We start from the raw sequence: 16,189 nt of genomic DNA on the forward strand, positions 1-16,189 counted from the left end.
GGGTTGGCGGCGAATTTTTTGTGTTTTCCGGAGGCAGATTGTATCTTTTTCCCCTTTGTGTCAATTCGTTTTTTTTCCCAACAATTCAGGTAAATACCACTGTTAATGTCCTCTATGCGTTGCCTATATGTTCATTGTCTGTTGTTGTGATATGGTTGACAAAAGATTCGAGCCGCTCTCATGACCTCATGCTTCTCACTTTTTTCTTCTTTCTAATTTCGCTGTGATGTGCCGTATAAAGTTTAAGGGCGATAATAAGTCGAAGGACGATAAGTCAAAAGCCGATAAAACTAATTTCCTTACGTCGTATAGGTAGGTAGGTACAACTTTATTTGACAAATAGTGGCTGTCTACCACTTTCCTATCACAATCAATGCTTCGCCTTTCGGGCGAATCTGCGGCTCTTTTTATGGGCATAATTCTAGGCCGCCAAAAGCCTGATATATTTCGAACAGCTGATTTGTATAGAGAGCACCGTAGGAAGCTAATAGACAACGAAGCTTGAATAATAGACAATGAAGATTGAGGACAGTAACTGGCACCGAGTGGCCATTTATGGACTCAACTGATTGCAGTGCCAAGAGCCTTCATTAAAGACGATCTGTATTTGCGCTGTCTTGCACTTCTTCTCATCGCTCAATCCCAAAATGGTTGATGTGGAAGTATTCTCCCCTTATCCTTCGGTAATCTGAGCTGTCATATTACGACGAATGCACGCAGGGAAGCAGTCGTTCTGGTAACCGGGGTACTGGCCCGCGGCTGCTGTTGTGAAAGGGTGGCAAACACAAACGCTGTCTCAAAAAGCGGGCAAGTTTGCACTCGGTAGTTCAAAGCTTAGGCACAGCGAAAGTGTCAATCCTCAAGTCTTACTGGCTGCTACTGCTAGGTATTAGCTTGGTTGGTGCTAGTTCTTAACTTGGTTTAATTTAACTACGCATGTAGGGAATGTATTCTCGAGCGATCATTTTCGGAAGTACCTTCTCTTTCGCGACATTTCGCGTGCCTAGCGCTGGACGCGTAGGCGCCTACGAGCGACAGCGTTCCTGGCATGACACAAACGGAAGCAGGCAGGTAGGAGTCGTGTCTGTGTCGGGCGAAGCTAGCGCGCACCTGCGTCGGCGGTTACTTGGCAACGCGAGGTGACGTCATCGCTACTGCTTCGGCGCATGCACGGCTAGGCAACGCTGGCGGTGTCGGCAGCAGCTCTGCGTGTTGCCTCGTTGGTGCTGCTACAATTTATTTGTCTATCTCGCTCTCAATTTCTCTTTCCCTTACCCGAGCATTGTGCGAGCCGCGCGCATGCTCTCCTTCCCTATGTCAAGGCAACATGTGAACGCACGGAGAGGAGGCGAGGCATACGCTACTCCGCGAGGTGGTTGCTAGGCAACGCAGTAATGTCATAGCTCGGCGAGGTTTTGCGACAGCAGGCGCCACTTTTTATGGTTAGCTAGAACAGCTTCGCTGTTAAAAAGAGCTACTTCCCTTTTTTCGTTAAATAACTGCAGCAGAAAGCCATACAACCTCTAAATAAATTCGGCACCCTGTTTGCTTTAGTCAACGTTTCTTGCTTTGAAACGGGTAACCTTTATTTATAGATGTTACAAGCTTAACGCTGTGCTTTTCCCTGGGACGTGAAATGAAGACAAAAGGGCGTCTGATGTCGCTGCTCAGTTTAAGTGCGTTTCCTTGTGCGACCACACACGAAAGAACCTGGGTGAAAGCAGAAAGAATTAAGTTTACGATATTAATAAGAAATTTACAGGACTTAGTGGAAAAGAGAAAGACAGCGAAGAGAATAGAACTAAGCCAAAACAGAAGGAACGCCGAGCAGCGTTCTTTTTTTTCTTTTTAGTTTCTTTATTTTTGTCTGTTTTTTTCTTTTCCACCCAGCACAGGAAATTTCTTAATGATGAAACCTTTCAACATTCCGAACTTTCTGTAATAATTGAAAGGCATTAAACAAACCTATTTTTGCCCTTTGATTTAATAATTTCTTGTTAGAAGCTTAGAAGCTGAACTCTATAATATGATTTCCTGCAGCGAGCCTCTAGTTGATCGGGAGTTTTCGCTGGCGTCGTCCTCACGGAAAAAAAGAAACGATTACAAAAAAAAAAGACTTTCAGCGATTGAAGCGGAAAGTGCATACATTCTTTGGTATCACGAATACAACATACAGCACAGCATTCGTGTCAATAAAGAACAAGCACAAAACAAGCATGCAAACCACATAATTGACGATAAGCCGCTCCCGTTTCCAATGGGAAGGACGTAGCGATTCCCGCATGCGTTTCCCGGTAAAGATTACTGTTGCTCAAGCTGCCGCGGCGACGTGGGGAGTGATGTCACTAGCCTTTCATACATGAAAAACCAGCGCAACTGATTTCCTTGTTGTAGCACCGCTATGGCTCCGCAACGCATATTTAGGACTACCGAGGAGCAGCATGAATACGAGGAGCTGCAAAGGGAAATGAAACGACAATACCACCAGCGGCGGCATGCTGCCGACATTGATGAACTTCGTTACCAAGAGGCTCAGTGCAAGCGACAAGCCCGGCAGGATGAGGGTGTCCGAACCAGAAAAGACGAGTGCAAGCATTGCACACCCTCCTCAGCAGTTGTAGTAGTGATTTTCAACAGCTTCGCTGGACATTCGCTTTCGCAGGGTCGGGCTGGCGAGTCATTGTTTTTACTAGTTTTCAGCCTATTTGGTAACTATATATGGCTGTTGTCTACTTCTGCGAGCTCTGAGCGTGAAGCAAGTTAGAAAATCGACTTGTGCCAGGCAAGGAGTCTCATTGAGAAATCTTAGGAAATGTTCTCCTGTCGCTTAGTGTTTGTGCGCTGTACAGTTTCTTTAATAATTGATTACGCAGGTGTTTTTCTCAAGAACTTGAAATGGTTCAGTGTAATTGGTGTTGGCTGGTGCTCTTCAGCCGCATTACAGTGATCTGCGAGGGTGGCTTAGACGAGCAGCATTTGTGTAATGTTTTGATGCATGCGAATTTTTCAGAGTATACTCTGTTGTACTCCGTTTTGTTACAGCATCCTGTACCACATACAACCGGCAAGCAGCAATACAGAGTTTTGCAATAGGGGCCCCATACGCTTTCAAAGAAATAGCGTCATAGCCATTGCGCATGCGTCTTGCATGACAGGCGTTTGGGGTTTGAATCGGACACTCGATTTCTCAGTTATAACGCGCCGCCCCAACTTGCCCCCAAGGCTGTGCGTCAATAAACATGGCGGCAGTCATCGAAGCGACAGCTCCCGCCTTAAGCCTACTTCGACTCGATTCCTGGTAACTCGTAAAGTTCGTAAACAACGAGCGGTCATTTAGGTGATCCGATTTGTCTCATCTCATGTAAAAGACAAAGAATGTTTGATAAAACACCGCTACTTTGTAGTTCGGTTGTCCATTTGAGACATGCTAGGACTAACACGGAAATGAATGCGCTAAGTGAAAATAGACGGCCAAATTCTGAGGCATAGTCAAGCGTCTCGCCAAACGCGGCCGAAGCGTGCCTTAGTCAAAGCTCCACGACCATTCTAGAAGTGGCAGCGGAAAAGACGACAGCCACTTTTATGAATGCAATGTTCCCAGGACGTTGACATCGCTTTGCTGCATTTAGACTGGTTTCAAAGCGAGATATATATATATATATATATATATATATATATTATATTATTTATTTATTTAAGGCTCTTTAAAGCTTCAGACACTTCGCGCGTGAGTGCGCGAATCGCAGCGCTGATCCTCACATTATGATAACCGCACACTTCTGGTGCTTTTTTTACATTTTACAGATAAAAATTGCTCATATAGCAGTGACGTTTTTCTCATTCGAATTTACGGTGCATACGTGACCCAGCTTCTAATTCAGTTCACTCTAGTTGCATAGTTCAGCGATGATCTATAAATGCTATCGCAGTCTTTCACAGCTTGCTTTACAGGTGTTGCATTTCTAAATTGTCCTATTTGTGCCTAAATTCGGAGTTAATGGGAACTATTTCAGAAAACAATTTATGTACAAATACAACACCGGATAGAGGCCGTTTGATGAGTTTCACTTTAAAAAGATAGTTTTCAATACACTGGGTTATTATTTACGAGGCTTTCTCGGCTACGGTAAAGTCATGTTGATATGGAATCTACGCATATTTCACTTCTCGTCCTACTGATAATAATAATATTAGCACGAGAAGTGAAATGCCACAGTATTACCTCTTCACAGAAGTACAGAAGATCCCTTCGAACGAAGGTAACTTGCCAGATTTAAGCTAGCTTTCGTATTGTGTTATTAGTATGTCCTTGTGATTACGTCAGCAAAATGACTGGAACTGACAAAAGAGCATTTTCACGCGAAGTTATAAGCCCTCCACTGTACACTTTCAGTTGGTGCATAAAAGTGGTCATGTAACCCAACAAACGTTTCCAGATAAAGCAACGCTAAGCGAATAGTGAGCGAATTCAGTGTAAGGTCTACATCCGTGCGTCAATCTCAGCGCATGAAGAAGCATTCCATTGTATATATTTTCGAAAAGCCAGCCTTAATAGATTGCACTAATTGTGCATGTCCATCAATTTACGTCAAATGCGACTATATGCACTCGAACACGCCACTACCTGGGCCAGCCGCTGAGTTATGACAATTTTGGAAGCTGATGCCTTTGGAACGACGGCGCAATGGTTACCGACATTAGGTAAGGCAAATAACGCCAGAGGGGACAATATCCCCGACCTTTAGTGAGGTTTCGTGAATCGGCAAGCCTTCATGTGGGTAAGGCACACGTTAGCCCTTAATGAGTCGACGGTGCAGCGCCAACATCGTGTCTTCAACTTCGGCCACCATTCTGCACTCAGCCTCTTTTCCAACACATGAACAAAAACACAATCTTCTCTCTTACTCCTTGCATTACTTTTTATATGGTTTAGGTATTTATTTTATAAACGAACTTGTTAATTAGAGAAAGAACAAAATATTCAGAATCATTTGAACTCTTTTTAATATAGGCAAAGTATTGCTTCTGCACCATTGAAGCCAGTGACGGCTAAAGGGGTTCGCGTTTACGATGAATTGTGCGACTAGCATGAGATTCTTGACATGAGGAAGCGTAGTGTGCCACTAAATACTCGTGATATGCCGCGTAATTAGATGCAGCAGTACGTAAGGAAGCAATAGCGGCAACACATAGTGTGTGGAACGTAACCGTCCTCTCGCTATTGTTTCTTATAAAGAAAAAAAATTATTATTAGGCTGCTACCTATTACGTTCTTAAAAGAACATTAACAAGAGGGGTGAATCACGTTCAATTTCTTAGAGTAAGCAAACATAAGTTTTACCATTAGCCACGTCGTGGTTAGCCGGAAAGTAATCAAAAACGAAAAAGCCTCTTCAAGTTACCGTACAATACCTGCTCATCATTTCCTAAATTTTAGAAAATGAATATTGAGCACAATTTGATATTTGATAGATGAGAGAGAAAACATTGCATCTGAAATCAATAAAGGGTGGCACAGACAATTTAGTTAACTTTTGTGTTGACTAATGATCGAAAAAGGGCAAAATACTTTGAAATCAGTGCCGTCATATTTGGTCCGCCTGTGCACCCACATTTGGCCAGGGAAGTGACAGAGAGAACCTTTCACCTGCATTTTACACAGTAATAACAAACATTTTCCAGCAAAATTAATGCAAATTAGCTAAGGAGAAAAAAACGTGTTCTGCCACGGGCAGTTCTTTACTGTTGTTCATTTTTGTCCCTTTAAAGTGATGTTATTACATGGTTTGCAATTGCAGACTGGGGTATACATTGATTGATAATTCGTAATATATGAACGATAGGTTTTAAACATGGAACGTGTCAGACAAATTTTAACGTAAAAATTGTTTAACAATACCATTTGTCACCTAATAACTGCCAACGTGCTGTAAAGCGTATTTACCGCTCTCAAAATTGCCAGCCTTCAGAGAGGGTAAATACGTTTTATAACACATAAGCGTTTCGCTAATAAATAGAACCGTTTTGTATATCTTTTTTTCCAAATTATGCCTTCATGTTTTGCCTATGGCACATTGTCATGGTGTTTCTGCAGCTCGTCGCTTCTCACTTTGGTATCCCGTATCATTACATCATCTGACGTAGCGTATTATATATGGCGACGTGAACCATCATACAAATACGCGGACGCAGGAAGTGCATGCGCCATTCAAATCACATTTTGCTTGTATATTTATACACGTGATGTCGTTTTTATATAACATTCAGGTGCCTAAAACTATATTCCTGCTAAGAAAGCTAATCTTCCGTGATATTGGCAGCGTTATACGCAAGCTTTGACCACTGTTATAAAGATGTTCCGCGTTGCTGGGGGGCATTAGTCAATCGTCACAACACAGTACTTGCTCCAAAAGAACATGCTACACTGCCAGTGACACGCTATTTGTTGGAACCGTGCTTTTTCAATCCTTGGCGATAATGCACTTAGCAGCGAAACAAAAACAGACACAGTAGATGAAGTACAAGAGCCACGGTCTGTTTCGTGTTACTGTTCAACCAGCCAAGGAACATGCACACCTTCCTACTGTGATGAAATAAGCCACATTTTAAGAATTGCATTTATTAATACTCTTTCTTTTACTTCCCCGTTTGGAAATGTGCATAAATTTGCCCCGTATAGCACTTTACCTTGCGGCGGAAACAGTCCCATTGCTCGGTATGTTCTGTTACTTTCGGAAACACGAGCATCAGTCAAGTTCACATGCACGCTACTCACCTTTCCGCCAGATGAGGGACTCTATGGGATAGCCGCCGTAAGGACAACGTAGGGTCAGCAGGGTGCCGGAAACCACGGTGACGTTACGCAGGGGTCGCACGAAAGGCGCTCCTTCAACGTCCACTCTCGCCGAGTGAGCGTCGGTGGCAATGTCGTTGCGCGCCACACAGCTGTACTCCCCGCTGTCCTCCAGTCTCGCATCTGAGATGTTGAGCACGGATTCCACGTCAGATGCGGCCCGCTCGGCGTTGATCTTGAGTCTTTGCGACGGGTACAGAAAGTCGCCGTCGATGGCCCAGCTGATCTCGGGAGTTGGACTGCCACGTGCACGGCACCGGAGCGACACCGCGTCCCCTCGCTTTACGGTCACCGATGCGAATGTCTCTTCTAAGGCTGGTGACATGTCTGCGCTGGCGGAAGGAGAAAGAACCCATGTGTGAAATTGAACTTTTCCCAGCGGCATACGCATGTTTGGCAACCACAATACCACGAAAGGGGACGCATTGGAAACGTTCATTGATGTGTGTTTTTTTTTTCTTTTTTGATTCCTCTTGTCAATGCTAGCGCCTACGGTGGCGAACAAAGTAAAACGGCAGCAGTAGTAATGAAGATTACAGCGGGAAGGAAAACACATGGCAAAAACTTGTAATTTCTAAAGAGAAAGTAACGCTCCCAAGATGGCAAAACTTACTGCTATTCAAGCCCATCTCCCCATCAACTTTATGCCTTAAGACTTGCAACAAAATTTCACTTTATCTTAAGTCGTTATATGAGAACTATATTTATGTTCTTGAAGGAATCGTGGCAAAGCTTCAGGGCTGGTAATAGTCTAATTTTCTTATGAGCAGTCTCTAGGTAGCACCTAAGCAGACGACGCGTACAAATCGCGGTTGGCTGGTATGACTAGCCCCGGTAGTCAAGAATGTTCAACACTTCCTCTAGACTCAAGATAGTGTTTTATTTATATAGCGTCACCCCTCCAATATAAACGATTTATGCGCTTTATTGACACTATAGGGCAATGCTTCAGAAGCGTAGGGTCTTCATAGGCCGAGGGCTGGCTATGTGCTTAACTTGGTAGACACGAGGAAGAACTTGGAGTCGAGGGTGGTTTACAAATACGGGGGTAAGTCCCAGCACGCCGACTCCGACATGTTCGACAAGGCCGCAGGAACCCGTGGGAAATGGCTAATCTAGGAAGCTGAACCGAAAATCTGCCCCTGTTATGTCATGGGTCACTTCCGACGACTGGTCATGGAGCCGTTCTTTTTTTCTGTTTCAGTATAGAAAAGTCTACTGTTACGAGCCCTTCGCGGTGCATGCACACGTGTTAAAAACATAAAATTTAGAAAGGAGTTTGTTCTCTATCTACACTATCTCAAACCCGGCTTTTTACGTGGCCCGAAATTTTGTTCCAGTTGGCCTTTAGCATCATGTTTCGGGAATTGGCAATGATCTCCACGAAACGCAGAAGTCGAGAATTTGTGACAGGGTTCTACACCAGCAATCTATTCGGTATTTTTATTTTTATTTTGGCGCTTCTCGTTGCCTCTGATTCCATTACTTGTCGTACGTGGCATTGTTGGCATTGTCGTACTTATAAGTTACCGGATACTTGGTGCGGATAGCGAACAAGTGACGGTGCCACAATTTCTAATAGCTAGCTTGTATGACCCAATCATTGTCGACAGGGGAACAGCGTTGTGTTGTCGAGCAAACAAAACTACAATCATTGTGTTTTTTAGTCTGAAGCAACCAGACGTGTCGGACAGGTTTCTTCATTCCATGCGAGCCTGGGTGTGAGTCAGTACCAACTAGTGTAGCCGTGAAGTAATAGTCGATGCGAATTATTCATGCTTAAGAAGCAAGGAGTCGGCAATACAATGCTCTCTACAAACGCAATTTCCATCTGTGTTCATTTGCTTAACGCATTACGCGGGCATTTTTACTTAAAAACTCAACTTCGAAATCACTAATTAAGGTTATTTAAGGTAAAAAACTTGCGCGAAGCCCCAAAAAAGCAATTTCTGCTGCTTCACAATGTGCCTAATAAAGTAACTGCTAACTTTAGCTTCCGAAGTCATGGTATAGCTATAAATATTGTTAACTAATTGCGCAAGCCGGGAAAGGACGGAACATAATGTGGAACACGAACAAAGTTCATTTTAAGCAAGAATATAGCAAATAGCAAGCGCATCAAAAGCAGGATTATCGAGAGACTTTCTAAGACCCACAATTTCCAAACTTAGTAATCGCTGGTTGTTCTGGCAATGAACTGAACTGCGCAGTTCTGAAGACGTTGACATCTGTCATGATATAGAAACGCCCACCCCTGACAGCCAGTGAGGAAAACGCGGCATTAATGTTAGTGCTTATACAAAAGGACAGAATTGCCTCATTAATTAGGAGTCAAAGCTTCTAATAAGATAGCGTTGTTCAGCATTCAGCGTACAAACAAATTGTCTCGAAGCGTTTTGCTAAGCGAGGCAGTCGAAAGGGCAGCAGTCGAAGGCTCGTCTTAGTGCGTGTGTAGAAAATGTAAAAAGAAGCCAGGTAATCTATTCGTCCGCTGTACAAATCAGTCACTCTATGCACTTATCTCATCCTACTAGACCGCTTATTATACTCTTGTGCATTGAACGCTAGGTCGAGTTTTGTTTAATGACGGGCGAACAAGACGTAAACCTAAGGAAAATTGCACACGTGTGCGATGTTGGCATAGTGGGTTCAACATGGGTAAACATGACGGTAAAAAGGGCCGAAAACGAAAAACAGAAAAAACAGCACAGCACTTTCTGGCCGCGTTCCTTATGCCAGTATTTGTTTTCTGTTTATTTTATTGTCTTGCTTGCCGTGTTTATCGAAACAGGAATATTTTAACATCTTAAACAGATACGCAGGAAGAAAAACGACGAGCAGAATTTCGCTTCACCATCTAGATTGAGGGGTAGCCAACCAAATATCCTTTGGTTAACTTAGTAATATTTGCTCTCTCTCTCTCTCTCTCTCTCTCTATATATATATATATATATATATATATACAGGTTGAACTTTCGCAGTGACGTTTAAACACAGATGTGCACGATTGCACATTGCCAGTTTCACCACAATGCGCAGTTTCCACACCGGGTGAAGAAAAATAGGAGGATCACGCTGCACATTTGCGACACTACCTACCACCACTTCTCGCCAAATCCGTATGCTGCGAATATACGACGGCGCATGTCGGTGTGCCTGGGCACGGCCGGTTTTTCACGCAGATGCGTGAGCGCTGGGGTTTGGGTTGTTTTGGAGCATCAGCTCGGACTTGTGATGAAACAATGAACGGTCGTTCAGGAATCTAAAGAAGTATCGCTAAGCTAATAAACAACTGGTTTCAGCAATGCAGGGTTGATAAATGATATAGTCGTAGCATCCTTTGCTTGTCCATGAGCGATGCGCCTGTACAAATATTTACCCTACCACACATACACCAACTTTGTGTATAGAGAAAGCAGCTTCATTTTTGCTTGCGCAATTACGTCACGCCTCCAAATCTTAAAGAAATATTTGTAATAAATATTTGTTACAAGCGCTCAGTCTAATGGAATAGGTAGGCGAATAATATTGAACATCTGAAATATGTTATCTTTCAAGTCTTCACCACAGTGGGCTTTTATTGTTCAATTGTTTTTTATGAAAGCGTGATATGCTTCTCCGACGCATTCTGAGCAACTTCACAGATGCTTCTTAGTCGCATTTTGCGCAGTTTCAGAGGTCGAAAGCCATCCAAGCAATGCAATCATGAACGGAGGGAGAATCCAAATGTCACCGAAATTCGGATCACTGCATGTATTCAGCAAGCGGAGAGGTAAAATCAATGGTTATTGGAGCCCATGGGTATCGAAACCAGGCACCTGCGTAGAAGTGCGGCTGAGGGCAACACCGGTGCACTTCGGAGCTCTTGTTTGCATTTTATTTCTGCCAGAAATATAGCTATCAATTGGGTGTGAGAATCTTTTCACAACACAAATTGTAACAATATGTCCGCTTACTCGCAACAAAAAAGGGGCAGAGAGAAAGAAAGAAGGAAAGAAAGGAAGGAGGTAATCAACTTCAATGAAAACAAATGCAATTCGAAATCTGGACGCTTAGCAATTTTCACGAAGGCCTTCGATGATGTTCAGAGAATGTCGTCATTTGTGAATACTACAGCGGACATAGCTGGCACAATGGAGAGCCGACACAGTTGGAGCGGGCAGTGTCGACGTTATTCTTTACCTGCGAAGATGGAGAATAAGAATAATCGTGTTGCAGGGGGCAACTAAAGTAGGCTTACAAGCACCGTGGTGAACGATCACTACACCTTGTTGGTCAACATGTAGCTGCAGCAGCACGCTGAAAAAAAAAAACGAACTGTAGTCGAATTATCAAAGTTTTCTACCACATCACATAACAATGAAAACTCAGTCATCAGATATGCAAACTCGTGTTCATGTATGATGTGCTAAGAAACTGCGGTAATGCAACGCCAACCAGCCCAGTGATGAGCATTCCTGTCCTTCATATGTTATATCGTTTGGTCTTGTGCGTGCATCAAAACTTTCTCATCCCAATGTGAGTCAGGAAACTGCAGATGGTTGTCCAGTTCTACAAAATCTAGGTAAGTTCAGAGCTTAGTACTATTCAATGAAACGAGAAACGGCAGCATAAATCATTTCTGACTGGCCATGAAAAAGCAAAAGGAGCAAAAGCATAACCAGGTGGTAGCCCTCTTTTGACAAAGGACTTCATTGTGGCAAGTTTGGAATGTTTCTGGAGGTCCCTTTTACTGTGATGACCCGAACACACTATTTCTTCTAGTTCCTTGCCCATAGAAAATTGTTCGAAACTACGTTCTCTGCCAGCCATTGCTTCTTCAGATCATTGTGCAAGTCCATATCTGGGTGCTTCTGCCGAACATTTCTTTCTCTGATCTGTGCATGTCTCCCAACTGCCTAATCCTGCGTGAATCATCCAAGCACCGTAATAATCGGTGCATGGTAGATTTGTCTCTAGGAGTCATCGGTTGATGGCCAGCAGCATGGATGAAAACCATTCGAGATGTTTCACGTCAAACATATCGTTCTCTTTTCTGTTTTTCAACGAACGAGGAGCACAGGAAGCAGGCATTTCTTCTGCACAGTATATTTATTTCATAAACCGCTCGGTTGCCACTCTATATTTATAATTATTTATGTTGATCAGCTTGTGCGTATCATTCCTATTTTGTATTTTAAACCCTTCTATTTGTCTTGATACAGCTGTTTATATGTACCCGTACACCCAATTTCAGTTTTGTATCCTGCATCTATTCTTTTAACCGCCTTACTGATTTTCCAGGAGACCCACTTCGTGCCATTAGTGGTCATCGTTGTCTCACCCCCCCCCCCCCCTTATTCCCTCTCCTCATCCTACAAGTCTGGTATTTACTGCACTTTCTCTATGACTATTTCTGTGCTTCAAGTACACTACTCGTATTACTATTATTGCTGATTCTCTACGCCTTGTCAAGAGGAGAGTGCCCACTGTCCACAAGCCACGAAGCGTGTACTAGAACACTGCAAGGGCTCGGGCTTAGCCGAAAGCCCGGGCCGCGGGCCGGGTAGGGCAGTTTTTTTACGGGCCCGGGCCGGGCTCAGGGTTTTTGATGCGGGCCCGGGCCCGGGCCGGGCTAGAATTTCCTGGTGGTGTGCATGTAACGGGTAGCGAGTTACCCTCGCGCGACTCGACTCTGAAAAACATGTCTTGTTCGGTCTCGGGCTGGGTTCGGGCCGGTTTCAAACCGGGCTCGGGCCGGTCTCGGGCCTAAGGTAAAGGGGTGGCGGGCCGGGCGCGGCGGGTAACGTAGATAAATTCCGGGCCCGGGCCGGGCCCGGGTCTCGCCATAAAACTTTTGGTCGGGCTCAGGTGGGCAGCCCAACGTAAAAACGGGCCCGGGCCGGGCCCGGGCTGAAAAAATCGGCCCGTGCAGTGCCCTAGCGCGTGCACGTGGCTAAACGATATAAAATCTCGAGAAATGAGAGTAAAGAGTTGTACGCGTATGAGTTGTTATGCCAATTACCGGTGAAGAGCTATCTTTAGACAGGAAATACGCCGGTCTTATTCTGTTGAATGAGAAAAAATATTTGTACTTAGCCGAGAACAATCGAGTAAATTTATATTGAAGCTAGATCTGCTGGCGAGGTGAAAAAAAGCACATTACCTAATAATGTGCAATTTACACACAGTTCCCTGCATGAGGAGGCCTTCTTGCTTTATTAACGTTGAAATAAAGAGTGCGCCAACGTTACGCATTCTTTGACAATTACTTCACTGAAAGCAACAACTTTTTTATGTAGCCTAATAGCAAGCTATTAGTTAAGTAAGAAGTTGACCTTTTCCTATGCGCATAAACAGACATAAACAATTCGAAGAAATTTTTTAAAATAAATATTTGTTACATGTGCTTAGTCTAATGGAATGCGTTTTCATTTTGCTGCAGCGCAGCTTTTTTTCTTCTTTTTTTGTTCAGTAGACGGACAGTGTATGCCTCACAACATGCAACTGGGCTTTGCACACGTAAAAAAAAGAACTTGCAAAAGTCATCGCTTTAACTTTAGTTTTCCAGCAAAGAATATTGGTGCAGCTATAGTCCCAAGATGGCTGTAATGGGACAGGTATTATCCAAATCTGATGTGACCACCGAAATCAGGTGGCAACTTCCGGGAGACAGCTTCTTTTTTATGTTCACTCGGCCATGACATAGCCATAGTGACCAGCATTGCACAACGACTCTGATTTAACGTGATCATCCGTATATCATACGCTATGTGCTTGAGCGAGCACAAGTTTGTGTTTGATGTGCTCGTATAACTCTGTGGTATAGCGATCAATCCAATTGACATAGAATACACACCATACGAGAAGACTGTTCAACTGCAGCTTATACCTTTCTTTGTGGAAAGAACAATATTGCAGCTACGTTTATTAGAATTACTCCAATAAGAACATCAATCAAATTACCATTAGCAGCTATCCCACTGGAAACTAAGGGCAAATTCTTTTTAGTGCACAGATAATTACCTGATCACGGTAGTAAGCACTTGTTCTTCGTACTCTCCCATTTGATTGTGTTTATGGTTCGCTACATTTGTCACACGTCGCTTTCTCTTCTCGTCGTCCTTTCATAACATTTTCCCGCGTAACGAGATTTCCAGGAAAGCGGGAATATTCTTCCATTACTTTTTAATTATACAGATAAGTTCAAAACAAAACAAAAATATTGTTTCTATCATGCCTGTCCATTATAGAAGTAATTTTAGCCGTTATCATGCGCGTTCATTTACATATAAATATGTAATTTTAAGTATTTCCATTGAAACTGCTGATTAATCTGTGAGTTGGTAGACGGTACCAGAAGTACGGGGAAGTGCTTGAGAGACTTCAATTTTTACAGGCGAGATCATTATTGAAACAGAGAAGGAGCTGGTTTTGTCTTATTAGTGAAGGCATGGGAATATTTTGGTATTCACTCCGTCAAGAGGTGGAAATAATAAAACTGGCCATTTGACCTGCGCTAAATTTTGTATTGCTAAGTGTTCAATGGAGACCTCTTAAAGATTCCTGTGCAGTTTCTTGTAACCGCAACACGTAACTTAGTGAACTTGCCGCTTAACCAATATCGCTTCTTCATCCTCCTGTAGACTTGAACTTCTCAGTCACACGTTGACCAAGTTCTAGGCATTCGCTAACAAGCCAAACCGAAGAGACGAGGATTTAGACTCTGGATACACATTTCACCACGAAAAGCGAATGTGTGAACCAACAAATATGGCTTCAGCGTATTTACAGTATTCTATCTGAGATAGAATACTGCAAATCACTTATTTAGTGATTGCATAAATAAACGCACTTAGAATGACCATATATAGTTATAGATTACAAAGTGATCGTTATTCCTTTTAACTTCAGGTTAGCGTTTCATCAGAAATATAAGAATCTGTTTCTTGAACAAATGAGAAAACTAAACTTAATATTATCAAGCACCGAACATTAATTTTAAGTGTATCTGGTTTCAGCTACTATATGATATATTCAGAGCGTATAAGTTCATACTGAGAGAGAAAACGGTGAATAACTGAATACGTTTTCTAGCAAAGGCACTTTCCATGCAAAAAAAGACTAGCTTTCGTGAAACGAAAAAAAACACAAAAAATTCAGAGATTTTTATTAAGGAAACATCTTATGGCGCGGCCAAGCTTTAATGAATATTCGTGCTTGCTAGAGAAAGAGATTACATGTAAAAAGGCACGTCCTTATCAGCAGTTTGCAGCTCGAGGCATCCTTTGTGACATTGAGTTTGAGAATAATTTATTCAAGAGCCGCGATAACTTCTCGCTGAACAATATATCTGCACTAAACTGATTCTGTTCTCTAATGAGTCAGGACTGCATCAATCAGCGATGATGAATATTCATATACACTGAGCACCACCTTTGCATCTGTTTCTGGCAAAAACTGTTATGAGAAAACTTTGATTAGGCCTTAAACACGAAGTAAGAAGCGAGCTCAAAATATCATTCTCACCAAATTATATCGATAAATTGAATATCCAAAATTGCTTTGGCCAACAATTGCACAAAAAAAGATGCTAACAAACACGCTAAGCTACAATAGAAATGCATTGGCATACTAGTGAGTATCCCACCTCCCCCGGCGTCATGTCTCTCTGCCGCCAGAATTATGGGGGAAACAAGAAAAAATTTTGACGCGTACGAATCACGATCAAGTAACTCTTCAAAGTGCCACTTATTTTAGTTTTCTTATATACGCGTATCAAAACAATGTAGTATGATATATCTAATGAAATGAAAAAAAATCGTCAGCTTTGCCACATGTTCTTCGGTGAATGTAGCCATAAGGAGTCGACTGGGTTACCCGCCGTGGTTGCTCAGTAGCTATGGTGTTGGGCTGCTGAGCACGAGGTCGCGGGATCGAATCCCGGCCACTGCGGCCGCATTTCGATGGGGGCGAAATGCGAAAACACCCGTGTACCTATAGATTTAGGTGCACGTTAAAGAAACCCCAGGTGGTCCAAATTTCCGGAGTCCCCCACTACGGCGTGCCTCATAATCAGAACTGGTTTTGGCACGTAAAATACCCATAATTTAATTTTTTTAAGGAGTCGACTGGGAAACCACACCAGAACGTTTTGTTCAATGGCCTTCAAGCTCGATCTCGTTTTCTTCCTACTAACTTTTGTGCTTTCTTTACTATCGTGAAGACATTTCGTTATATTGCTCTCTTTTTCGTACTTTTAAAACATCGCCTAGGGAAACCTTCATTTAGTCGTTTCATTAGAGAACTCTCTCTATATAAATATATTGCCGCGAGTGTCAAAGGCGCAAGGCTCCG

The 16,189-nt window shown here is 43.0% G+C and overlaps 1 protein-coding gene across 1 annotated transcript in view; it reads right to left on the reverse strand.

The window, feature by feature from the left end:
- LOC119450756 (Down syndrome cell adhesion molecule) overlaps positions 1–16,189 on the reverse strand; it is a 183,688-nt gene that overhangs the window by 70,278 nt on the left and 97,221 nt on the right. The window contains exon 9 of the mRNA XM_037714263.2: positions 6,776–7,180. Coding sequence (XP_037570191.1) covers positions 6,776–7,180 — 405 coding nt within the window. The remainder of the gene's footprint in view (positions 1–6,775; positions 7,181–16,189) is intronic.

The sequence above is a fragment of the Dermacentor silvarum genome, chromosome 4, assembly GCF_013339745.2.
Source record: "Dermacentor silvarum isolate Dsil-2018 chromosome 4, BIME_Dsil_1.4, whole genome shotgun sequence".
NCBI classification, from domain to species: Eukaryota; Metazoa; Arthropoda; class Arachnida; order Ixodida; family Ixodidae; genus Dermacentor; species Dermacentor silvarum.